Consider the following 27,074-nt stretch of genomic DNA (forward strand, 5'->3'; position numbering starts at 1 on the left):
TAGTTTTTACCACGCTAACATCCTCCGAACATTTCTGGATGTATCCTGACACAGATTCAGCATACTCCTCAATGTCCACGGCAGCTGACTTAAACATGTCCCAGTCAGTAGACTCGAAACAGTCTTGTAGGGCATGCATGGCTCCTGCAGGCCAAATCCTCACCTGTTTCACAGTGGGCTTATTCCTGATCAATAGTGGCTTATATGCAGGAATTAGCATTACAGAGAGGTGGTCTGAGGAGCCAAGGTGGGGGCGGGGTGTTGCCTTGAAAGCCCCTTTGATGTTGCTGTAGATCAGGTCCAGCGTATTCTCGCCTCTCGTGGCAAAATCCACATACTGGTGGAAGTGAGGAAAGTTTTCATATTGGCCTGATTAAAGTCCCCTGCCACCATAAACACCCCCTCTGGATGTGCAGCTTGCAGGTCACTGATGGAGCGGTAGAGGACATTCATGGCATCTGTGGTATTTGCATTGGGTGGAATGTACACTGCTGTGATGATGATAGCAGTGAATTCCCGAGGTAGATGAAACGGTCTGCATTTCACCGTCAGTAGTTCCACATCAGTGACATGTGATCTTCTCTGCATTGCTACACCAGTTGTTATTTATGTATATGCAGACCCCACCGCCCCGCGATTTGCCAGTGAGAGAGCTGTCTCTGTCCAACCTGAATGTTGTTAGCCCCTCCATGCTAACGGCGTCATCCGGTACAGATGGAGTCAGCCAGGTCTGTGTGAGAATGATGGCGCAGCAGTCTCTCGTTTCCCGCCTGGTCGTCATCTCTAGCTTTAGGTGATCCAGTTTGTTCTCTAGGGAACGGACATTGGAGAGCAGGACAGAGGGTAGCGACGACCTGAACGGGTTAGCCTTTAGCTTGGCTTGTAGCCCCGCTCGACACCCCCGCTTCCTCTTCCTGCCTCCCACGTTGTCAGACACCGCTGGTACGAGGCTCCGCTGCACCACAGGCCGCTGGATGTAGCTGGCGCAGCAGTCCGAGGCTGTCAACTACCTCCGTTAATTCTTTCCACCATTTGCTCTGATCATCATACGGTGTGAATTGAGCAAATGCATCGGCAAGTTTCTTCTGAGTGGATGGTTTCTTTGGATGAAGTTGACGCTGCTTCTGCATCCTTGTGCACTTTCTGGCTTTCATCGTATTGCGGTTTGTGCTTGTGTTTGAGATGGTGGAGCAAATTAGTCGTGTTACTGTTTGTATGCACTATTTGTTTGCAAACCTTGCACGTGGTAAATTGCTGCTTCACGTCAGACTTTGTAAAACCAAACCAGTTCCAGATAACAGAGCTGGAGCCCCCTTAAGAAACGAGCACCTCGCTGCCCGGCATATCTGCTCCCCCTTCCATCATTGTTGTCAATATTCCACACGTGTGTCGTGTGTCATGCACTTACATACGTCATCAATGGGAATTTATCGTTTTTATCATGGGGTGACCTATTCTTGCCGTGGGGAATGTTTTCGACGATATATCATAAACGATAACATATCACCCATCCCTAATGTTTAACCTATTTTTCTTGGCGAATGTGAGTTGTGAGAATGTGAGTAAGTTTAATGGCAGCTCATGTGACCATTCTTGGGAATGGAGGACAATGCAAATGTGAAGTCACACTTCCACTCAGACCATCTACACTCTTGAGATGTGTGTAAATATATGGTTATGTGGGTTAGTAAAGAGGAAAAAAGAGGGAACAGAAGGAGAAGCCCTCAGCAGCGCAGCTCTTGCAGTACTGAGAGAGGTGCAGTAGCCTGTCTGTTGTAAGACAGAACATATCGGCTCAGCTTATGAGCAGGACTGGTCACTGGACAGTAGAGTACGGACCTCAAACACAATTGCAGAGTAACATTCACAAACTTCATGCAGTGGATGAACAAATAACCAGCACTTAAAGAAACAGTATGCCAATCACAATACTATACAGTAAAGGGGAGGGTTCCGAGTTCCACAAACAGCAATTACCTTAGCAAAACACACTAATCAACTACATCTACTGAGAGCTCAAGGCCTCTTACTATGCTTTTCTGAGTGAAGTTGGCATGTGTAAATCTGTGCTTGTTGTCCTCACAGTAGGTCAGTAGTGTTAATCAGCAGCTACCAGCGACAAATATCCTTGGCGAGGTGGTGGAAGGAGCTCAGCAGATTAGCTGATGCAGGGGGTGCTGGGAAGAGTAATTCCAACTAAGATTCTTTGTTTTGGCGAGCAAAACGTTACTCAGGGTTTGGCTAGTTCATGTAGACCAGAGGCAAGCTTGTTATCAGAGTCGACCTGCATGGTTTGAAATCTTGATGAGGGACAACCATAGTCTTGGCATGTTCACTCCACTCTTCTCCTCCATTGTGTCTCTCTTGTCACAAACTTTTTATTTTCCCTGCATACTTTCAAAGGAATTAATAACATTTGTTACAAATTTGGGAATAAATGAGCATTTACACTAGGATTAGCATTGGTACTACATGTCAAAGTGTCCTTGGGCAAGACACTGAACCCCAAATTGTTCCCAGTGGCCGATGCGTTGGTGTATGAGTGTTATCATGGTTATCACTCCTGATGAGCGGGTGGAACTTTGCATGGCATCAGTGTGTGAATATTTTTATGAATGGATGATTGCTGGCTTGTATTGTAAAGTGCTTTGAGTGGTCAGTCAGGCTAGAAGAGCGCTAAATACGTATAGTGCATTTACCATAGACCATTTTGCAGCAACTAATATAACAACAACAATAATAATAATAGGAATACTGATATAGTAGAAATATGAATATCAATAAATGATAACAATAGCAGTTGGTGTCATGCAGGACCACAACAGGAGATCCAACCATGATCCATGGAACCTGTGAGATAAGAAAGCACAAACATCCTGGGGAAGAAGCAAAGTTAGTAGCATGCATTTATGGGACATGAGTGTGCAGAAGGAGAGGGAGAGGTGCAGATAGAAGCTCAGTGTATCATAGGAGGTCTCCCAACAGTTAAACATTGATGTTAACATTATTAACGGATGCTTGTATTTTGGGTATTTTTTTTATAGAGTTATACCTGACTAGGAAGACTGGACTTCAGAACAGTAATCAACAAGCTGTAGCTGCTTAGTAGTGTTTAGTGAATTAACAGTTTGACTATCTCACCATTACTTTTTTCAGTGTGTTACATGCAAGAATCCATAAATATTGTCTGTAAATCTCCATAGAGCCACATATTTTACCACTAAAACAATGTGGGGTTCCCCTGTCCATCAACACCCGTCCCTTAAATAAAAATTCCGACCTATTGAAAGTGACCCAAAGTGCAAAGGTGGCACCTATTGTGTTAAGGTTGCAAAAATTGGTACCACAAAAGCAGCACACTCAAGATAAAGGGAAAAGTTTTGAAACTGAAGCTTTACAGATTGATTTGTCCAAATATTATTGAACTAGATGGCAGGCATTACGAAGATCTAACATTGAGAAGATCCTAGCTCCCTGCAGTGGTTCAAAGGTGGAACTATAAAAGAGGTAAAGGGTATTTGTTATTTATTACATTTTTAATGGTAATGTTGTTCAAACCATGGTAAGTCTATGCAGGGACGATAGGAGGCTAAGGGGTCCCTGATCTGCTAAAAATCTCCTAAAGACCTTTGAATGCTCGATAGATGCTAATAATAATAATAACAGTAATGATGCACTTAACCAACTTTTAATTCCGGTGTCGGCTTGTGAGGTTCATTGAAATATGGAGTAAAACAAATATGAAGTACAATATGCGGCAAGATTTTGTGATGGAGTGCTCTAACCCCTAATAATTCAAACCGTAAAAGGAAATAAAACAATACATTTTCTTTAACCCCTTCCTGTATTATTTATTTGTGTATTGAGTTTTACATACATTCATCAGATACTCTATTATTGCTTTGTGTTGATTTTTAGGTCTCCACAGAAATTTACAAGAAGTTCAAAGGAAGTTGACAGTTCATCAATGTCTACCTTTTTTTATTTGCTTCCTGACAGGACAGCTCCAATAAAAGAAGAGGAGTTGAGGAAAGAAATGGGAAAAGGACTCATCATTCCAATTCACATTCCTGTTCTCATTCACATTCCTGTTCAGCGAGGAGGGACACTCACTCTTGTTCTAGACACCCCCTTCAGAGATACAGGACTCACTCTATATCCAGTTCACAGCACCCCAGGACCCGGTCCAGGTATGAAGGAAAAAACATCAATTGATAGCATGATTCTTGAGAAAAATGCATTGCTGGATAACATTGCATAGACTTTTTATTCATTTAAATTGTTTGGGGTCTGCATTGTTTTCACATAGTTGTCCCTTTAACACAGACTATTCAAGGCAGGACTATTGCGCCATTACTTAGCGGTTAGAAGCTAACTCAAAGAAAAAGGAATAACTAATAGTGTTTGATAACTGTGGGGTCAACATGAGTTTTGGGAGCTTCTTACCCTCCAAGCAGAGGATGAGATCGACTGCCATCCAACAGGAATGGTAAATGGTAATTATTGTCTGTGTCGTAACGTTGTTCAGAGAGCGCTGCTAGAAGTGTATGTAACACTTTGTTAACACTTCATACCTCTTTCTCTTGTGAAACACCTGATAAATCACACACTATGGTGGGATTATGCTTTGATTAAATTGATTATGTCAATTTCAGTATTTCACTATGGATTTTGCCCTCTTGTTGTAATAAGTGCAACACATTTGGGAGATATACTGCCAGGGGATGTGCTCGATATGGTCAGTGCTTGGTTCAATTTCTCATTTGTGAAGTGATAGTCTCTCCATCCCAAACACATTATTGTAGCTTGCTTGGCTAAAGATTATGTGGGGGATGATGGTGAGTATGCTTTTAGTGGTGCATAGAGAAGCTGACTCGTGTTTATGTGATTGGCGGTTTCATAGAGACCACCACCAACAAACTATGATAACCCAATAAAAATTGGTGGTAGATCATTCAGAGTACCCTTAAATCGGTCCTGAAAACATAAGGAGGCAGCAGTGTAATCATGTAATGTTTTGCAGATTGTCCTTTCAGATGTTACCCAAAAAAAATTAATTTGGACTCCGAACGTAGTGTCAAAGTGATGTGATGTGTCTCACAGTTTTATTTAGAAATGATTGTAAATCACTGGGTCGTTCACAATATATTATAATACTACCCACACTAACTGTAATGGCACAAGATCCTATCTTCTCTCATTGTGATGTTGCTTTATCCTGCCTTGATCTGACTGATGGAAGCTCCTCTGAGAAGATGGGCGCTCTGGATGAATCCATACAGTCGACACTAAGTCCATCAAAAGGCTTCCAGCTGTGTCAGCTGTCCTCCACCTATGCCCAAAGAAACATCAGAACAGAGGAGCTCACAGATTCAAGCACAAAGTTTCTGAGCCCTGATCAAAGTCAGAAGTCACCAGAGAAAAAAGAAGAAAAGGCAGAGGACACAAGACAAAAACTAGGTAGGACCTGTTTGATGACATTGTACCTATAGTGTACACATTGTCCCATGTTGAAACTTGTTCATTGACCTGAATACAGTTCTACACTAATGATAGGAGGGCGGAAGGTGTGTTAAATCTTTAGATATTCTCAAAGCAGTTTGTTATTTCCTTTATTGACTCTACCACTTCTATTGTATGACAGTTATTTAAAAATTGATTTAATATATAAGCTGTAAATTTCCCACAAACTGAATTTTTTGATTGTCTTAGATACAATAGGTGCACATAGATCTTGGTGATATTGCTGAAAAAATAATCTCAATAAAATGTTTAATTTCAGTCAATGTCTTTTTTATATATTTCAGTCAATATATTTTTGCTACTCGATTATAATGACCTATTATAACTCTTTTAGGTAATTAAAAATGTATGAATTTAACAACCTATTTTTATTAAAGCTCAGAAGTCTGGCCGTAACAAACACCATATTCGAAAATAAGATGGTCCATAAATGTACTTGTCACCAGACTATCTTAGGCCAAAGGTCATTGATTGACTTTGGTCATATCTTCAGAACTGTGGCTATATTTCTTGGAGACATAGTTGAAGAGAGGAGTATAGCTATCAACTGATCAAGGCCTGGTGGTGAGTTGGATCAGATGGTGGGGGAGGCTGCCGGACAGACAATGTAAGCCCAAATGAGTAATGAAGGTGAACTGGGAATGTCTGGCAGAGGCCCTAGTCCATCAGGTATTCAAGTCCAGCCTCTGGAAAGAATTTCATACACATCCTGAGCAAGGGTTGGCACATGGAGTCCAAGTGGGCCATGTTTAAAGCCTCCATTGTTGAGCCGCAAAACTGTGGTTGGAAGGTGCATTCTGTGGCAGTAACTGAAGAACCTGCTGGTGGTGAACAGTGGTGAAGGAAACTGTTAAACTGAAGAAGGAAACCTTTCAGGCCTAGCTGACCCAGGGCTCTCCCAAAGCAGCAGACAGGTACCAGAAGACTGCTTGGGCATTTACTGAAGCAAAAACCTGGTTGTAGGAGGAGTTTGGGGAGGCTATGGAGAAGGACTGTGGGTTGGCCTCAAGGAAGCTCTGGCAACCTGACAGACGACTCAGGAAGGGAAAGCAAAGGAGATGATGGATAACAACCAGGCAAAGGGGTTGAGGTATCTTGGGGTCTCCATAGGGTGGCTGGACTCAGTCTTATAGATCAGGTGAGAAGCTTGGACATCCAGCCTGAGCTCAGAGTAGAGCCACTGCTCCGAAGTGTTGAAAGCAGCCAGATGAGGTGGTTTGGGCATCCGATTACCCATTGTTAAGAGATATGATTGGCTTTTTATGAGCCATGGCATGTATGTTACCTGCATTCATTGTAGTTTGCATGTAAGTGAAACTGTTTATCAAATAGTGTTGTTTATTTCTGTTGATGAAATGTCTGTCCCTGGTACATATTACATTTGTTTCATTGATCAGGTCTAATCACACAGTAGTGGGTATTTACAGATACCTTATAAATCATAGGGATCTCTTTCTGTGGCCTCACAAAAAGTTGGTATTTTCTTTGTATTAGAAATTGGGTCTTTGTCACACAGACTTATAGTGAACCCAAGCATGTGGGCTTGGACAGAGGGAATGGCCAGAGAGAGCGTCCAATGTTTCTGTGCGGGACATTGGTAACCATGGGCACAAAGACACTGAGAATGGAATGGATACAGTTGATAATGATGTGTATTACAGTTTTGACTGTTGGACAGGTTGAAGACCTGTGAAGATCTTTGCTTTCCTGCCTGTACAACATCCATTGCACGTCTGGCCATCCTGGATGAGGGTATCCCTCCTCTGTTGCTCACCCTACGGTTTCTTTTTCCTTGTTAAAGGTTTTTCTGGGAGTTTTTCCTAAGTCTATCTGAGGGTCGAAGAGCAGAGGATTTTGCTATGATGTTATGTTAAGCCATTTGAAACAAACTGCTTGTAAAAATGGGCTATACATATAAAGTTGTCTTGTCTTGAAGAAATCCAAAGTGACATGAGCCCATGGAGACCAGAGCGAGGCATTGCGGATGATTTACTGTATGTTGAGCGAATTTATGCTGAGATTAAATCAGCTAAAATACAGACTCCATCTGGCTTATCAGGTGTTCAGTAGATTGGATAGGCAAGGTACTTTGGGTCTATATCATGAAGGGTTGGTCTGCTCCTTCCAGCCAGTGGCACCTCTCCTCCAAAACCACAAATTTATTTGACATGTCATAGAGGTCATCCTTCATCAGGGCATGACAGGGTATTCAGTGGAGTGGACCAAGAATGTAATTCAATTAAATTCAATTCAGTTCAATTTTATTTTAAGTGCCAATTCATAACATGGTTATCTCAAGACACTTTACAGGTGTGTAAACAATACATTCAAAAAAAGAGAAGAGAATCAGAGAGAAACAGGTCCCAGGGCAAAACCCTACACTGAGTAAGCTCCACACTGAGGGACAGGACAGGGGTGAGATGAGAGACAGGAGATGGAGAGAACAGTGCAGAGCAGGAGCAGCAGGATCCGGGCAGGACCGTGGCGAGGGTTCTGGATCCAGCAGCACTATCAGTGCAATAGGCAGGGCCATAGAGAGCTCAGGATCCAGCAGCATCTTGGAGGTCTGATATGGTTCAATGAGATCAGTGATATATGATGGTGCCAGACCATGCATGGCTTTGTAGGTTAGGAGGAGGATCTTAAATTCTACTCTAAATTTTACTGGGAGCCAATGTAGAGAGGCCAGCACAGGTGAAATGTGGTCACACCTCTTAGTCAGAGCACGAGCTGCGGAGTTCTGAATGAGCTGCAGAGTCCTGAGGGACTTTTCAGGATATCCTGGCAAAAGAGATTTACAGTAATCCAGCCTAGAGGTAACAAAAGCATGGATGAGCTTCTCAGCAGCATCTAAGGAAAGGACATGCCTGATTTTTGCAATGTTACGAAGGAGGAAGTATGCAGTCCTCGAGATTTGTTTTATGTGGGTGTTGAAAGACAAGTCCTGATCAAAGCTAACACCCAGATTCTTTGCAGTGGTGCTAGAGGTAGGAGCTAGTCTGTTATGAAAGGCTATATCATTAGCTAAAGATTGTCTAAGATGTTTTGGACCAACTAGTAGAACCTCAGTTTTGTCTGAGTTCAACAGAAGAAAGTTGTTGGTCACCCAGGACTTAATATCTGCAACACAGGATTGCAGTTGTGTTAGCTGATTGCTTCCAACTTCCAACAGCCTCAAATTTTTTAAGAAAATTTAAAAATACAGGTATGTACATGTGTAAAAAACCAATATATACATTGTATATATAAAAGTGAGTGAGTGTGTCCGTCACAGTGCTGAGTTTAGTAGTTTGATGGAATGATTTCCATCAAACTACCAGGCAGGAATGATTTCCTGTGTCGCTCTGTGGTGCATCGTGGCAGTAAGTCTTTTGCCGAACGAACTCCTGTAGCTGATCAGCACATTGTGGAGAGGGTGAGAGGGAAAGTCCAGTATAGTTCTTATTTTGGACAACATCCTCCTCTCAGACACCACTGTCAGAGAGTCCAGTTCCTCTCCCACAACATGGCTGGCCTTCTTAATGATTCTGTTGAGTCTGTTAGTGTCCCTCACCCTCAGGCAGCTGCCCCAGCAGGCAACAGCATATGTGATGACACTGGACACCACCACTGACACATAGAACATCCTCAGCATCGTCCTGCAGATGTTGAAGGACCTCAGGCGCCTCAGAAAGTAGAGGCGGCTCTGGCCCTTTCTGTAGACCATGTCCACGTTCTTGCACCAGTCTAGTTTGTGGTCTAAGTACACCCCCAGGTATTTGTACTCCTCCACCACCTCCACAGCGGCCCCTTTGATGTTGATAGGGGTCACTGGAGCCTTAGTCCTCCTCAGGTCCACCACCAGTTCCTTGGTCTTTGTCACATTGAGCTGTAGGTGATTTTTCCTGCTCCATGTGACAAAGTTGTCCACTACTGTCCTGTACTCTCTCTCATCCCGCCTAGTAATACACCCAACCACTGCAGAGTCATCAGAAAATTTCTGAAGATGGCAGGACTCTGTGCAGTGCGTAAAGTCTGTGGTGTAGATAGTGAAGAGGAAGGGAGAGAGGACAGTCCCCTTTGGAGTCCCGGTGTTGCTGTCCTGGATCGCAGACTATCTGACGGGCAGATGATTGTATGTTTGCCTGAAATGCTGCCTGTCAGATAGTCTGCGATCCAGGACACCAGTGGGGCATCCACCTGCATCGCTGTCAGCTTCTCCGCCAGCAGAGCCGGCCTGATGGTTTCAAACGCACTCGAGAAATCAGAGAACGTGATTCTTACAGTGCTTTCCGACTTGTCCAGTTGGGTGTAGACTCTGTTCAGCAGGTAGATGATGGCATTGTCCACTCCAAGGCGGAGCTGGTTGGCGAACTGAAGGGGATCCTGAAGTGGTTGGACCATGGGCCGGAGCTGTTCCAGGACAAGTCTTTCCAGGGTCTTCATGATGTGTGACGTCAGGGCCACAGGCCTGTAGTCCTTGGGGTCGCTGGGACGCGGCGTCTTCGGGACAGGAAATACACCTTGACGTTATTCCTGACTACAAAAAGGAATAATTCAGTTGAACTTGAATGTTAACTGATGTTGCAGATATGTATAGTGTGGCATGACGTCTTCCACACCACGGGGACCCTCTGAAGACTCAGACTCAGGTTGAAGACATGATGAAGTACTCTGCTTAGCTGGGGGGCACAGGCTTTCAGGGCCCTGGGGCTCACACCATCTGGGCCTGCAGCTTTGCCTGCACGGAGTCTCTGCAGCGGTCTTCTCACCTGATCAGCTGTGAAGGTCATCGTTGAGGTGATGGGTGGGGGAGGAGTGCATGTGGTACCCAGGTGAGAGTGGTCCACCCAGGCTTCTGGGGACGAGGTGTGAGCGAGGCCATCCAGTTGGAATGTGAGGGGAGGGAGAGAGGCTGGAGTGGCTAGTTGCTGCAACCGTACTGCTGAGGAGTCGTTTGAAGCGTGAATTGGGGTCCCTGTGTCGAATCTGTTAAAAACACTGATTCAGCTCATTCGCCCGTTCCGCACTGCCATCAACTCCTCCTCCGCTGTTTGGCCCATAACCTGTGATGGTCCTCATGCCACTCCACACCTCTCTCGTGTTGTTCTGCTGGAGTTTCCACTCCAGCTTCCTCCGGTACCTTTCCTTTGCCTCCCCTGATCTTTAATCTCAGGGTTCGCTGAATAGCTCTCACCTCCTCCCTATTGCCTGCTCTGAAAGCCCTCTTCTTGTCGTTGAGGATGGCTTTGATGTCCTTGGTTACCCACGGCTTGTTCTTGGGGTAACACAGTTGTGGTTGGGACAATGGTGTCCACACAGAAGTTTATGTAGGCAGTGATGCACTCAGTGAGCCCATTAATGTCCTGGCTGTTGGGCTCACAGAGTGCCTGCCAGTCTGTCACCTCAAAACAGCCCTGGAGTGTCTCATTGGCCTCGTCTGTCCATCTCCTCACAGTCCTTGAAGTTGCGGGCAGACGCTTTATGAGAGGCACATAGCAGGGGGAGAGGTGGATCAGGTTGTGATCTGACCTGCCTAGTTGGGGGAGGAGGGAAGAGCTGTAACAATCCCTTGCATTAGCATACAGCAGATCTATTGTTCTTCCCTCTCTGGTAGGACAGTTCACAAACTGAGTGAAAGTGGGGAGTGTTTTGTCCAGGTTAGTGTGGTTGAAATCACCCGAGATTACAATGAATGCACTTGGGTGCTGAGTCTGTATCCGGGCTATTGCAGAGTGAATAGTTTCACATGTCCTGCACCATGAAGAGGAGTGATGGCTGAACTAATAAGAGGAAATTAATATTTGTTTATTATATTTGTTATGTTATTTATTCCATGAATGTCTGTGAAAAATCTCAGTGTGCCATACTTTCACTAATGAAAAAGCAGCACCAAAAACGGCACCCACTGAAATGGAGGATGAACACCACATCCAGGGTCCCGAATCTAGTAGCCAGCTCAGGAGCACTATGGGAGTCCATCAGACGGAGAGAGGACATTCAGTTGCATCCTTTCCACAAACTGGGTGATTAGATACTTTCAACATTTCCTCAACAAAGTTAAAGTGCTAGAAGCGAAGGCAAGAGATATCTTTTAGGTTGTTGAAAACCTTTCATCTTTCATCCATAAGACTAACCTCCAGTGGGGATGTCACCTTGGGGGTGGTCCTTAGGGTCGTTGACACTTCCTGCCATCATGTGAGTTGTTATGGCCGCATGAGCCTTTCAATGAGAGGTGAAACGTCTTCAACAACTCATCAACTGTCCCAGGAATTTGCCTTGGGTGGAGATGGCCTTATTAATAGCGGACAAGGCAAACGGATTTTGTGACTCTGAATCTGTGCCTGCTGGGTTGCAGTGTTCTGATCATGCTGCTGTGCAGACTGGTAGTGAATGTAAAGAACACAGAGATGAGTTTGGGCAAAGAAGAATTCATTAACAAACTAAAAACACCAGATATGTCAGGAGGACAGCCTGAGACAGGGTTGAGCAGGGCAGAGGACCTGACTGAGGGAATCAAGGATTCAAGGAGCTTTATTGTCATTTCACACATGTAGAAACGTGAGGTGGAATGAAATTAGTTTCCCCAGTCCCTGTATAAGCCCAATAACCTACAAATATTGATGCTATAAATATAATAACAACACTATATAAATATAAAAACAACCAGAATAAAAAGGTATAACCAGTGAACAGGGACCAGATGGCAACAATATTTACAGCAGTATTGCAGAATTGTGAGACAAGTAGTGCATAGTTCTGTGCAAAATGGCTGCATTGTGCAATGTTCATGGGTGGTTGTAAGGGAAGGGAGAGGGAGGGTGACGTGTGTGTGTGTGGGGGGGGGGGGGTGTTTGCAGCAGCAGGGGCTACAGAAGTCCTCCAGAGTTAAACAGTCTCACAGCTTCTGGGAAGAAGCTGTTCCTCAGTCTGGTGTTCCTGCTCTTAATGCTTCGCAGCCTCCTGCCTGAGGGGAGAGGGGCAAACAGTTTGTGTGAGGGGTGGGTGGGGGTATCATGAAGGGTATCATCCTTCATGATACAGGAGGCCCTTTTCCTGCACCTGGAGGTATAAATGTCCGTGGTTGTGGATAGGCTGCGTCCCACAGTCTTCTGTGCAGCTTTCACCATCTGCAGAGCTTTCTTCTCTGCCGCAGGGCAGCTGCCGTGCCGCACAGTGATGCAGGAGCACAGGACGCTCTCCACCACACATCTGTAAAAAGATGTCAGAACTGAGCTCCCCAGTCCGGCACGCCTCAGCCTCCTGAGGAAGTAGAGCCGCTGGTGTGCCTTTCTGATGAGGCAGGAAGTGTTGTTGCTCCAGGTGAGGTTGCCCGTTATGTGGACACCCAGGTACCTGAAACTGGAGACCACTTCCACCGCTGTCCCTCCGATGTACAGGGGAGGAAGGGGGAGTCCAAGAGTACTGAGCTCCAGGCGGAGTAAGTAATTGAACCAGTGTTGTAGTGTAGATTGTTAATAATGCTGAGAAAAGGTTGTAGTTTGGTTTGGTTTAGACACAAAAACTACTTGGTTAGATTTAGATTTAGATATGCTGACCAGGCTGCTGTGTTTGACATTTTGGGAGTGAGAACATCCACTGCAAACCCCTTCCCCTCAGTGTTTGGAGAGCTGACATGGACCATACTAAAAACTCAGAGTACACATCAGATAATTTTTGCCAAAGATGATTTCTATCATTTTATATAGTTTTTTTTATCATGCTCATGTTTGTTCTTCAAGTGTTTTTCTGGTTTGGTTTTAATTTGTTATTTGATGCTATAAGAAGGAACTTGATACTGTGGCTCCACTGCCATCACTACTGCACAGAATGTGTGAATGACGCCATCAGCAAGTATCTAGTATACTTTGGTTTCACTTTTGTATATTAAGAGGAAGAGGAAATGCGTCATCCCTTTGTCATTGTGGCAGATGTGATGTGACTTCATCCTCCATGGTGATTATATGTTTGGGGAGTTTACCATACAGCTTTGAAACACATTTTGAAAATAAAAAAATATATTCAAAATAAATACGAAAGACAACAATTTAAAGTTGTGTGTCTCTCCCTTAAGCCAAAAAAAAAAAACAAAACAAAAAAAAAACAAAAGAAAAACAAGTACCTCCCTGGGGTTTAAAAAATATTTTATGTGCCTTTCCTGTTTTGAAGCAGATTATGCAAACTAACTAAAGGGAACACGTTTTCTGCTAATGGTGAAACTCCTACTATCCAAACTTTAAAATATCAGACTTTTTTTTTTCAGCCATCAGGGGTGGGCAGTGTTTCATACAGATTGACAGTGTAATATTTTCTACTGAAAATTACTGCACACATACCAACTTGCCCTACTACACTTCTTGCTATTGTCTTTCCTGGTGTATGATCTGTTGAATTTGTTGCCAAGTTACCCAAAACACAACTTGGATTTGCAGTTTTTTTCACCTGCAATTCTGATGGCGATTGCAGTATGTTAATGATGTAAACCTACTGAAACAGTTGAAACCAATCTGGTGCTGAATGACACTGCAGCAAACAGGTGCACTTACAAGCTTAAAACAGTATAAATCCTCCTACATTTAACAATAGAGATTGCACCATAGGCAGTGCATTTATAGGAGGGACTTAATGCGAGAAAACATGTCTACCTCCATGTGTGTTTCTCCGCAGCACAGGTGCAGTTGCCAGTAGGCTGGAAGGGAAACTGTCTACTATTTAATCTATCACAAATGACATTCTCTCAGACAAACAAAAAAATAAATACCCCCTCCCCCCACTGGGGGTAATATGTGACAGTTGATATTGTTGCAGGCCACCACAAATAAATGAATATATGGGAAACGCTTATAGGATTGTTGTTGTTTTACATTTGCATTCACAAGTATATTCCAAGAATAATATATTTGACAAGAATTTAATATCTTTCCCTGCCCCTAGACCTTCCCGTTACAGGTCTCACTGTGTTATGGTTGCTCCTTCTGCCCTTATTATCGATTTCAGTGCACAGGGATGTAGAAGGAAAAATTGACAAATATCACTCAAAAGTTTCTTATTGCTTCAGTGCAACACTGTTAAGATAAGAAATGTGGTTATTATTCTAGAGGTAAAATAAGTTTTTGTACCTACCTTTGTTTTCCATCCCTTTAACTTACATAAAGACAAATGTTTTAAAATAGGTTTGTTTAGTTCTTCAAGGTGTGTCAAAATATATGTGTTTTGTTGTCTAAAGCTTCAGGTTCTGGCATATCCCAGTCCATGCTGAAACAGTCCACATTTTCTGAATGTGTCCAGACCATGGAGCCCAGCGTCTCTCAGCTTAACACATCAGTATACCCCAGTTCCCTTGCTACCTGTGTTAAATGGCCATCAAAAAAGAAGAGGAAACCATCTAAGTCCCCACAGAGGAAAAAAGAAGCAAAGACATCAAAGAGGCAAAAAGGATCCAAGTCACCATGTAGGAGCTACAAGAGGGGCTCCAGATCCAGCAGCTCTTCAAAGAAGAGGAGATCAAGGTCAAGGTAGACTGACTGGGTTTTTGTCTTTATTGAGGTCTTTCTTTATCCTGTAGCCAAATGAACCAAAATTTGCAGTGATAATGTTGCAGTCCCAGAGAAAGCCCAGGGAAATAACAGTTAAAAAAATGTAAGAAATTAAAGAAAGAAAAGAACTGGATTACAAACATTGTCAAAGAAATTTATAATTAACTGTTAACACAACTCATAACCACATTGTAGAAATTAAAATGTCGAGAAAACACAAATTATCAAATCAACTTGATGCAATATATTTTTTTACTCAACGATTGACTGACGTTATTAACCTTGCTAAGGTTTATAAGATTTGCCAACTTTCTCTTGTTGAATAAACACAATTCTTGCTTCAAAAACATTGCCTTTAAAAATGTGTTGCTGTAATTGAATTTGAGAAATATTCAGTAAATGAATAAATACAATAAAGCAAACAGCTGAAATTTAGCTGAAACCTTGTTTATTCATCTTGTGAACATGAAGTTTAACAGTTTAGGTACATACCGAGAGAAGTCTGGCCTGAAGTACAATGTACATGAACTGATATGTGCTGTCACATTACAAATACTGTTGACAGGAAAGAAAATTCTCAAAGTTTTTTCTTGATTACTGATGGATTCCTACTGGGCCAAAACCATTTCAAATCACAAATTCCTTTTCTAAATGCGGTGAGGTGAGGAGGAAGTGAATCCCAGGGTTTTGTAATGTTTCTAAGGAGGGAGAAAAAGGGCCTTGGAGTTTCCGTCATTTGAACTAATTAAACCAGAGTAGTAAATGGATTAAGGGACATACATACTGAAAATAGACCAGACACAAGATGTTTTACTAACAACAAACTTCAGCGAAAACTATTTACATAAGATTTGTGGATGTGTCAATTACAATTGGAATTACAGCAGCTTTCCCTTCCTGAGTTGCTGGACTGTTTGCCAGAATTTCTTTGGGGCTGAGAGAAAGTCTAGCTCTGTGACACCTACAGCCTAGCCATGCTTCAGTTTATTTATATAGCACCAATTCACAACAAAAGTTATCTCCTGATACTTTCCAATTGGAGCAGGTCTAAATGATACTCTTTAATTAAATTTTGTAGTACAGAGAACCCCCATAAGCATGCACTTAGCGACAGTGATGAGGAAAACCTGCCTTTTAGAATGCAGAAACCTCACCTAGGTGGACAGCCATCTGCCTTGACCGGTTGGGTTGAGAGAGAGAGAGAGAGAGAGAGAGAGAGGGAGGGAGAAAGAGGCAGGGTGAGGGTGAGACAAGGAGCACATAAAGAGAGATGTGTAGCAACAGCAATAATAGCAGAAGTACTAGAACTATAGATAAAGATAATGATTAAGTATACAGAAGGTACTATGGTGATTATGATAATAGTAGTAATAAAAAAGGAAAGGAAAGTTTTAAGTCTACTCTTAAACGTAGAGAGGGTGTCTGCCTTCCGTTAAGCCATATAGAGTTGCTATATCATTGGATAATTTATTTCTGAGATGTTTAGGGCCCAGAACAGTAACTTCAGTTTTGTCTGAATTTAGAAGTAGAAAATTGCCAGTCATCCAGGTTTTCATGTCTTTAAGACATGCCTGAAATTTGTCTGGCTGATTTGTTTTTATCTGGTTTCATTGAAAAGTACAATGGTGTGTCATCTGCATAACAGTGAAAATGTATGGATTGTTTCCTAATAACATCACTGATGGGGAGCATATAAAGGGTGAATAGTATTGGCCCGAGCACAGAACCTTGGGGAACTTCAGGACTAACTTTGTGAGTATGGACGGTGCATCATTAACATGAAAAATTTGAGATTGATCTGATAAACAGGACTGAAACCAGCTTAATGCAGTTCCTTTAATGCTAATTAAGTGTTCCAATCTGTGTAATTAGATAGAATGGTCATCCAAATGCAGCACTAAGGTCTAACCGTACAAGGATAGAGATTCCTCATCTGATGCAAGTAGATTGATGGCACCCTTCACCTCCTGGTGTCCACTAGCAGGTTCTGGAATTGCCGTTGTGACTGGCACTAGTGACCTTCTGACCTCCAAACAGCCAATGGCGATGGAATGGGACATGGGAATCAATGGCCCATGGAATCTTTGGCCATGGAATCCAATGTCCCACTTGGATTCTAGGTCTGTCCGTAGTCGAAGTTGGGCCTTGGCCACTCTGATGAGGTCCTCAGGCAAACATTCCCTGCAAACCCTCACTGTTCGTTAAGGTCTGCTGAGTCTATCTGGCATCCTCCCCATCTGATCCAACTCTTGACAGCTCTGTTCCCCTCTTTACCCAAGTGTCCACAACATACAACTGCAAAATCAATCATCAACTCGCAACCTAGAATATCCTGGTGCCAAGTGCACGTGTGGACATCCTTATGTTCAAACATGATGTTGTGGACAAACTGTGACTAGTAGTCCAATAACTGAACACCACTTGGTTTAAAATTGGGTAGGTCATTTCTCCCAGTCACACTCCATAGGTCATGCTGTCATTGCCAAGTCTCCAGTAGGGTCACCTTCCTGCACACATCCCAAAGACTCCAGAACGGGTGGGCACTGAATTGCCATTTGATGCATAAGCACAAACAACAGGCAGGACCAGTTCCCCAACCACACACAGGGAAGCAACCATCTCATTCACCGGGGTAAACTCCAACATGGAAGCAAAGAACCGGGGGTGAAACCCCACAGCTGCCCTTCCACTCTCACCTGGAGCGGCTCCAGAAAAGAGGAGAGTCCGGTGCTACTCAAGGAGGTTGGTTCCAAATCCTTGCTGTGTGTAGAGGTGAACCTGACTATGTCTTAATGGTATCTTTCGATCTTACGCATGAGCTCATGCTCCTTCCCCACGAGAAAGGTGACATTACATGTCCCAACAGCCAGTTTCAGCAACTGGGGATCAAACTGCCAAGGTCTCAGCCTGTGTCTGCTATCAGTCTGCATTGTTGCACGAATCCCCTTTGACTTCTTCTGTGGGTGGTGGGCCTGTTGGAGGACAGACCCATGTCCCTGCTTTCAAAAGATGTGCCATACTTAAGTAGAAACTCGAGGTATTTGTATTTTATGTAAGTATGAAAAAATCTGTGTTATACTATATTATCTGTAAAATGCAGAGATGGAATCTTGAGGCCAGAGAACCTGACACCCTTTGCCACTTGGCTGCGCCTAGAAATTCTGTCCATAAAAATGGACCGGTGACATAGGGCAACCCTGACAGAGTCCAACGCTAACTGGAAACAAGATAGACTTGTTGCTGGCAATACGAAGCCCATAACAACTGACCTACCACGCCATACTCTCAGAGAACCCCCTACAAGATGCCCCGAGGGACTCGGTTGTAAGCCTTCTTCAAGAGCCACCTGTCAAACAGTCCAAAAAACACATGTGGACTGGTTGGGCAAACTCCCGTGACTTTCCCAGGAAGGCTGAGGAGTGTGATCCCTCTATCTTTGGAACATACCCTCCACTCCAGTTTGCCACTCCAAGGGCAATATTTCCGATAACCATGCAGTGTTGCAGAGGCGTGTCAGCCATGACAGCCCCACAACATCCAGAGCCTTGAGGTACTCTGGATGGATCTCATTCAACCCCGAGGCGCTGCTGCGGTTGCTTAAGTTGTTAACTGCCTCAGCGACTTCCACTCCAGTGATGAGTGAGCCTACCCCGAGCTGTTTCCTCCAAGTATTGCGTGTCGTGGAATTAAGGAGATCCTCGAAGTATCAAATATATCCTCAGTTGAGGCTAGCAGCTCACCACTTCCACTGTAAACAGTCTGAGCAAAGTGCCGCTTCCACTTCCTGAGTCACCAGACGGCTTGCAAGAATTTCTTCAAGGCCGACTGAAAGTCTTTCTCCATGGTAGATGTAAATACCACTCATGTAAATAATGCACATTTTCACTTTTTTTAAATTTAATTTTATTATTTTTTTCTTTAAATTAAAATTTGTTATTTACCTATTTTTTTGGTAGCAGGGACACAAAGAATTTCACTGCACATTGTACCGTGTATGATTGTGTATGTGACAAATAAACCTATCTTGTATCTTGTATCTTGATCTCACTCCTTACACACCCAAGTTTTTGCTTCTTTGACTGCCCGATCCATCCATCATTCGAGTGTCCAAAACATACGGCCGCAGATCTGCTGCCACAGCTACAAAGTCAATCATCGGCACAAGGTGCTCACCAACGGGCCCTTAGGGTGGCTCCAGGGAGGGACCCCAGTAACCCTCCAGGCAGGGCACACTTTTGTTTTGCCTTTCGTAGAGTTCTCTGTGAACCGCACTTTGTTTAACCCTTCCCCCAGTCTTAAGAGACCCTACCACGGGCAAATCTCCTCCGCCAACATGGCTCCTGGGATCATTTGGGCACTCAAACCCCTCCACCACAATAAGGTGGAGACACAGCATCAATTTCCATAGCTATGCTGAAGACACACAGCTTCTACATTGCTGTCCCTTCTGATGACCAAGGGCCTAGCAATGCCCTTTTTAACTGTATTTTAGATATCAAGTTCTGGATGGCAGAGAATTTTCTACAGCTTTGTCAGGACAAAACCGAAGTCTTAATCACTGGTACTGTTCAGGGGGAGAGAGAATTAAAGTGGAACTACAAGCACTGGCATTAAATCCCTGTCAACAACTAAGAAACCTAGGAGTCATCTTGACTCGGATCTCTGTTTTGAGCCTCACATTAGAAACATAATATAATAACATTTTATCACCCAAAGAACACTGCCAGAGTGCAACTGTTTCTCTCTCAAGCCAGTACAGAGATACTACTTCATGTGTTTTTTTACCTGCAGGATTGACTGATGCAATGCTCTGCTTTCTGGTATTCCCGTAAGGAATACATATAAACAGTTGCTTTAAAACTCAGCAAGTGTGTTGACTAAGACCAGAAAGCAAGCACACATCACACCTATTTTAAGATCTCTGTACTAGCTACCTGTCTGCTTTATAGTCGATTATAAGATCCTTTTTCTGGTTTATAAAGCTTCTAATGGTTTTGGTCCTACTTATTTATCAGATTTGCTTATACCTTATGAACCTCCTAGAATCCTCAGGTCTTCTGGTTGTTGGCTTTTTCCTGAAGACCTGAGGGCAGTAGAGACTGTTGATGTTTTCAAAAGCAACTCAAGACTTCCTGTTTTATTGAGTCCTTTGTTTATCACACAACTATAGCCATAATATGCATATGGATGGGTGTGTATGTGTTTGGGGATGGGGATGGGTGTTTTTATTTTTTTAATTGTCTAAAGCAGTTTAGTTTGTATATATAATAAAATAGAATCTATCTATCTATCTATATATATATTATATTAATATTGTTTTATTAAAAAAATGCTAAAGACTGTCTGTCCGATTGGACCTTAGAGATCATGGTCTGATGACATCAAAAAACTTCACTGTTGGCAAAAATAGAGCCAGTTCTGAGGTCACTTGACCATATCCCTACTTACAAGTACATTATGGCCATGAAAATGACCACCTTGGCATAAACAGAGATGCTGTGTGTTATGATGCATCAATAGTCGATAAGAGCATGCCCTTAATTAATAAGCAACACTGTCAAGGTGTCTAAAAAGTTTTGAAAAAGCTATTCAGCTCAGTTCCAGCATATGTCACTTTGGCATATTATCACATTGTTTATGTTTGCTAATTTATCTGCAAAAATGCTCCGTTGATGTAAATATAAAGAATCATAGTTTTAAAAAAAATGAAAATAAAATAGTGTAAAATAGTGGTGATAGTACAAAGGTCGGTGCAGAACTGCCCATCAGAGGACTTGTTTCTCTTGCCATCTACTGATATGGTTTAACAGTTGCTCATTATAAATTAATTGAACTTCATGTTGCCTGTGCAGGTCAGGAGGCTGGAGATCGTGGAGGTCACGCTCACGGTCACTGTCACGAGGTCGAAGAAGGGTGACCTACAGCCAGAGGGACCGCTGGAAACGAGAACCAAGTCACTCCCCTATACTCATCCTCCGCAAAAATAGATCCCCCAACCGAAAACACTGCAGTTTGAGCGACAGCCATAAACGCATCAGTGAACTGGGTCAGATAATATGCCATCATTTATTTGGACCTTTTGCACCAATTGCAGTCAATACTCTTTTGCATTTTGGTATTATTATCTATAAGTAGGTATCTGTGTTATGAAGTCACTCATTTTTAAGAGATTTAGCTGTTTCAGACTAGGAAATGCTTAACATAAGAGAAGCAATGTGATTCTAAGCAGTATTAACTAACCACTGCTTTTTTTATGTAGTTTTTGCATTGTGCCGTTGTGCTCATGTATGGCTGGTGTACTGTATGGTCTAGAAATAAATAACTTGATTTGTGAACATATTGTCAAATATTTGAGTTTGGAACATCTCAGTGAAAAGAAACTTAATAAATACAGGTATTGTGTCAACACATCCAGTTGATTTATTGATTATTTTATTTATGTTTACTCTTTGTGCTTTCTCAGATAAGGACCAGTTGTTGGAAATTGCCAAAGCCAATGCTGCTGCAATGTGTGCCAAAGCAGGTATGCCCATCCCTGCCAGCCTGAGGTCAACGGTGTTTCCCATGGCTCTGCCAAATATGGCCATGAATGCTGCTGTGGCTAGCATGACAGCTGGTATGATTTTAACTCTTTTTTTCCTTCATGTGTGATGTTTTTCTGAAATTATTGAACCATTGATCGACTGTACTGTCCATTTGTCCGGTGAGTTGGTCATCATTTCAGGTCCCTATAAAGGCTTTGATGCTGATGTAATGAGCATCTTTTTAATTTAATCTTCACAAATGTTTGATTTTTGTTGAAACTGTTTTAAAAGATGATTCATAATTGTGGTAATTTTGAAGGCTGTACAGCTGTTTAACCTCATTGATCTAATGGAGTGAAAAATCTTAGCAATTTGCCCAGATATATTCTGTATGATTACTTTATATTCACTATATCACATATGACATATCACATATGAATCCCAGTTTGTGTGTTTTTTTTTTTTACAATATTTGCCAGTTCCATATACTTATTTACATTTGTCTAACCAGAGTCATTTGTCAGGGCTGACACATGAACAAGGCTGTTTGCCCTGGGTTTTATTGTCTCTTGCTATTTGTGTTTTGTTGTTATCTATTCAGAATTTGTCGAAATTATATAGTTAGACAAACAGGTGACAATAGTGTGCAGGCTTGTGAATGGGGAACAACAGCGATGTAGACTTATTCAAATACGGAAGCACACCATAAATGATTAAGTTGTGGTTTGTTTTTTAAGGTTGTGTTTCATATATCATACCTGAGCACATGATACTATGAATAATTTCATACTGTTTGAGAATATTACCTGGTAATCAGTCATACAGCTAGCTAAGTATTATTATAACATTAATACCATGGATGTAGGTTATAATTAGTGTGGTGTTAAACAGTATAGTCAAATTAACACAAGTACTTTGTGTTTTGAATTATTTCATTTACTTGCTTGTGCAAAGCAAATGAAGTCAAATTTAAAACGTCCATTCTGGGATTCAGGTCAAACTCATTTAATAGGCTAGGTATTGTGGATGCAACACTACTAGCCAAGCTTAACAGGCTGACTTTGAAATGTTTCTTTGCAAATCAGAATCAGAAAGACTTTATTGCCATTGTAAGTGAAGAGGTTTCACATTACTAGGAATTTGTCTTGGTGATTGGTGCATACATAGAACGTAACAAGTAACATATAATAGAAGAATAAAATAAAATAAGGTAACAAAATAAAATAAGATAAGTAAAATAAATATGTTTCTGACTGCGGGGGGGGTGAATGGCCGTGTTGATGGGGTGAGTGGGGGTGTCAGGGCCGGCAGATAGTCCATCAAAGCGACAGTAGAACTCGTTCAGACTGTTGGCTAGTCGCAGGTCGTCAGTAGAGTGGGGGGCTTTGGGCTTGTAGTTGGTGATTTGCCTAAGCCCTTTGGACTTATGAATAGGTTTGGCGAGCTTCAGCCTCTGTCTGTATGTGGGAATCAGGTGGACCATGACGTGGTCAGATAGACCAAGAGCGGCGCGGGGCACTGCACGATATGCTCCATTTATTGTGGTGTAACAGTGATCCGGTGTGTTCTCCTCTCTGGTCGGGCATTTGATCAGCTGATTGTATTTGGGTAACTCTTGGCTCAGATTTCCTTTATTAAAGTCACCAAGGACAATAACTAAGGAGTCTGGATATGTTTGCTCCACACACAGTACCTGATCCGCGAGTACGCGCTGAACTTCGTGCACGTCCGCACTCGGCGGGATGTAAACAGCGGCCAGAATGAATGAAGCAAACTCACACGGAGAGTAAAACAGCTTACGGTGTGTGAAAAAGTATTCCAGAGCAGGAGAACAGTGCTGGGAGATCACAGTCACGTCAGTACACCAGCCGCTGTTGATGTAAAAACAGACACCTCCACCTTTAGTTTTGCCGGAAATTCCCTTGTGACAATCCGCTCGGAGAAGTTGGAATCCCTCCAGCTGCAGCGCGCAGTCCGGTATCTGTTCACAAAGCCACGTCTCCGTGAAGCACAAAACACAAGATGAAGAAAGGTCCCTGTTATTTCTCATCAGCAGTGCCAGCTCATCCATTTTGTTACAGAGTGAGCGTGCGTTAGAGAGGAAGATCCCAGGTAACGGTGTGCACGTTCCGTGTCTGCGGAGGCGCACGAGTGCACCCGCTCGCTTTCCTCTGCGTCGGCGCCTCACTTTTTTGACTAAAATGCGAATTAAATCCGCAGCAGATGCTAAAAAAACTGGAGATAAGATAATGCAACATAAATAAAGAAATCATCAAAAGAGTGAATGAAAAATGAAAGGTTCTGCTTTCTTTTCATCTTTACTAGTTATGATAAGATAAGACAATCCTTTATTAGTCACATAACTGGGTAATTGCAGTATTACAGTAATAAATAGGATATAGTGGGTGCAAAGCATGCAAGGATAAGGGAAGGATGTGCATTCAGAAAGAATATATACACATTAGTTAACGTTAGCTAGCCATAAATGGGAGAAAAAATAATTGACAACACTGTGCAATTACATGGCTAGCAGCACTGACAACTTTTATGGAGTACCAACAAACACATGATCCTCTCCAGGCTTACACTCTGCAGAGTTAATTTGATACTGTTTGTTATTCATTGGTTGCTGTCTTGTTCTCTTTCTCTGTGCCTCTGTCTTCCTTATAGCTACCATGACAGCAGCCTTATCTAACATGGGAGCTCTGTCTTCACTGCTTCCGCTGCACTCCATTACCAGCAAGCCACCTCCTGGCCATGCTCAACCCAACATTTCTGCTGTGGAGGAAATGAAAAGGAAAGTAACAAAGCAGGCAAACAGCATCAGCATTAAGGAGTTTACTGATGTAAGTGTATACGGCATGTATTATGCATGTTGACCATGTATTATGTACTGTGGTGTACTATTCAGTTAACACTAAAAGTAATAAATAACTTGTTCACTTAGCATCCCATATGTAACTATTGTGTAATCATAAGATACAAAAAAGTCACTTGCAAAAAAAAAAAAAGTATTTATTTTATCTTACACAAATACTTGAAAGTGAAAAAGTAGTCTCATAGTGATGAGAACAAGAGAACATGTACTATGGAGGCCTCAACTCAAAACTATTTAGAAATTTTTACTGTATAATTAGCAATTGGGGGAGGGTAATGGTGGCACCAGACTAAGCATGATATTCCAGATGTCTCTCTCCCAGCCACATGTTCCAACTCACTGAGGAGGTGTTACCAGTCTAGATGAGATATACTATATATTCCTTTCAACAAAAACCAGCAATGACTGTAATGACTCTGAGCTGCCACTGGATGTCCAAGCTCCTCACCACATTTCTAAGGCTGTACCCAGCCACCCTACAGAAGAAACTAATTTTGACGGAACATATTCACTCACCATCCACAGGATCACAAGATGTTGAAATCTCTTTGCTTGGTGCAGCAACTCCTCCTGAACCTGGAGGAAACAATCCACTTTTTTCTGGCAGAGAATCATGACCTCAGACTTGGAGGTTCGAAATCTTCACATTTGAAAGCATACTGCCCCATTGCGTACCTAAAGGCATAGAATCAGAATCAGAATTACTTTATTTATCCCCGAGGGGAAATTCTTTTTTTTTTTTACAGACATTGCACTTGCACTTTTCCCAACCAAGAAAAAAAGTGAATAGTTTCATGAAGTCAACAGAAACACGGTTATGGCGTCGTCTGTGGATCTGTCTGGGCGGTATGCAAACTGTAGGGGGTCCAGGGTGGGGGGCAGAGAGGAGGTGATGAATGTTTTGACCAGCTTCTCAAAACATTTCATCACCACAGATGTGAGGGCTATGGGCTATAGTCATTGGGATTACTGGGCTGGGCTGTCTTTGGGACGGGGACTACAACAGACTTCTTAAAGCAGGTGGGAATCACACACTGTGAGAGGGAGAGGTTGAATATCGTTGTAAACACCGGTGCGAGCTGTTCTGCACAGGCTTTGAGGACCCGACCGCTAATGCCGTCAGGCCCTGCTGCTTTCCTGGTGTTTACACTTTTAAACATCCTCCTCACCTCCAGCTCCGTCACAGTGAGCGTCACCTCTTCACCGGCTGGGAGCGCAGCTTCTTGCCTGCTGTCCGACTCGAAGCGAGCAAAGAAGTTGTTGAGCTCATCAGCTAGAGAAGCATCGACTCTCATCTCGGGTGGATGTGTAGCTTTGTAGTCCGTGATGGTGCGTAGTCCCTGCCACAGCGCCCTGGAGTTGCTCCCCTCCATCTGCAGCTCCAGTCTTGCGGCGTAGCGGTGTTTAGCCCCCTTCACCGTCCTACGGACAGCGTAGGTAACAGCCCTGTACAGCGTCATGTCTCCGGTGGCGAGTCCTGAGTTGTAGGCGGCGGTGTGGGTCCTCAGCGCGTCGCGGACAGTTTTGTCCACCCACGGCTTCTGGTTGGGAAAAGTTCTGGTGGTGGCTGTTGGTGTTACGTCTTCCACCATTTTCCCGATAAATCCCACAACCGCTTCCGTGAACTCGTTGAGGTCACCGTCCGAGCTGCACCGAAACATATCCCAGTCCGCTGAATCCAGTGCGCCCCGCAGAGCGGCCTCTGATTGGTCAGTCCATCGTGTTACTTCTCTGACTGCAGGAGATTCCTGCTTCAGCCGTTGTTTGTATTTCGGCATGAGAAGGACTGCACTGTGGTCCGAAAGGCCAAACGGAGGCAGAGACTTGGCCCTGTAACCATCCTTGAAAGGAGAGTAACAGTGGACCAGAGTCCTATCTCCTCTGGTGGGGCAGTCGATGTGTTGTTTAAACTCCGGTTTCACCTTCCTCAGGTTAGCACGGTTAAAGTCCCCGGCCATGATGAGGGCTGCATCAGGCTGGTTAGCTTGATAGGTGGATATAGCCTCATGTAGCTCGGTGAGAGCAGTGTCCGTGTTCGCCTGAGGTGGGATGTAAACAGCGCTGATGATGACCGAAGTAAACTTGCGGGGCAGGTAGAAAGGACGGCACTGGATGGTTAGGAGCTCCAGGTCAGGGGAACATGAGTGTCTCAGAGACACAACATTCCTGTTGTCACACCAGTTGTTGTTTACCATCAGACACACACCACCTCCCTTTGATTTACCGGACTCGCCCGTCCTGTCCTTGCGGTGAACTGAGAAGAACTCTGCTGGTTGAACGGCGTGGTCCGGAGTCAGGGGGGTCAGCCAGGTCTCAGTGAGGCAGATGACGTTACAGTCCCGTATATCCCTCTGGAACTTTATTCTGGCCCTGAGTTCATCGAACTTGTTTTCCAGTCACTGGACATTGGCGAGTAGGATGCTGGGCAGAGGTGAATGGTGTGCTCTGCGTCTCAGTCTGTTCCTAACGCCGGCTGGTTTCCCTCGGGGCCTTCTCCGTGACCTGCGGCCTGAGCGTCCATTGTTGTTGTTGTTGTTGTTGTATCCTGCCCGTAGGATGTCGACGGGCCAGGTCGGGTCCGGGATTAAGTTGATAGGAGCACAGTTTGAGTACTGTGCTCCAAGGTTGATTAGT

General features: G+C 43.4%; 1 protein-coding gene across 3 annotated transcripts in view; it reads left to right on the forward strand.

Moving 5' to 3' along the window:
- The window catches only part of LOC124055285 (protein SON), a 59,384-nt gene that overhangs the window by 12,637 nt on the left and 19,673 nt on the right, over positions 1-27,074 (forward strand). For all 3 annotated transcript variants that reach the window (XM_046381936.1, XM_046381937.1, XM_046381938.1), the window contains 6 exons: positions 4,000-4,190; positions 5,243-5,460; positions 14,729-15,017; positions 20,891-21,084; positions 21,502-21,654; positions 24,233-24,408. In XM_046381936.1, coding sequence (XP_046237892.1) covers positions 4,000-4,190; positions 5,243-5,460; positions 14,729-15,017; positions 20,891-21,084; positions 21,502-21,654; positions 24,233-24,408 — 1,221 coding nt within the window. The remainder of the gene's footprint in view (positions 1-3,999; positions 4,191-5,242; positions 5,461-14,728; positions 15,018-20,890; positions 21,085-21,501; positions 21,655-24,232; positions 24,409-27,074) is intronic.

The sequence above is a fragment of the Scatophagus argus genome, chromosome 24, assembly GCF_020382885.2.
Source record: "Scatophagus argus isolate fScaArg1 chromosome 24, fScaArg1.pri, whole genome shotgun sequence".
Lineage (NCBI taxonomy): Eukaryota > Metazoa > Chordata > Actinopteri > Scatophagidae > Scatophagus > Scatophagus argus.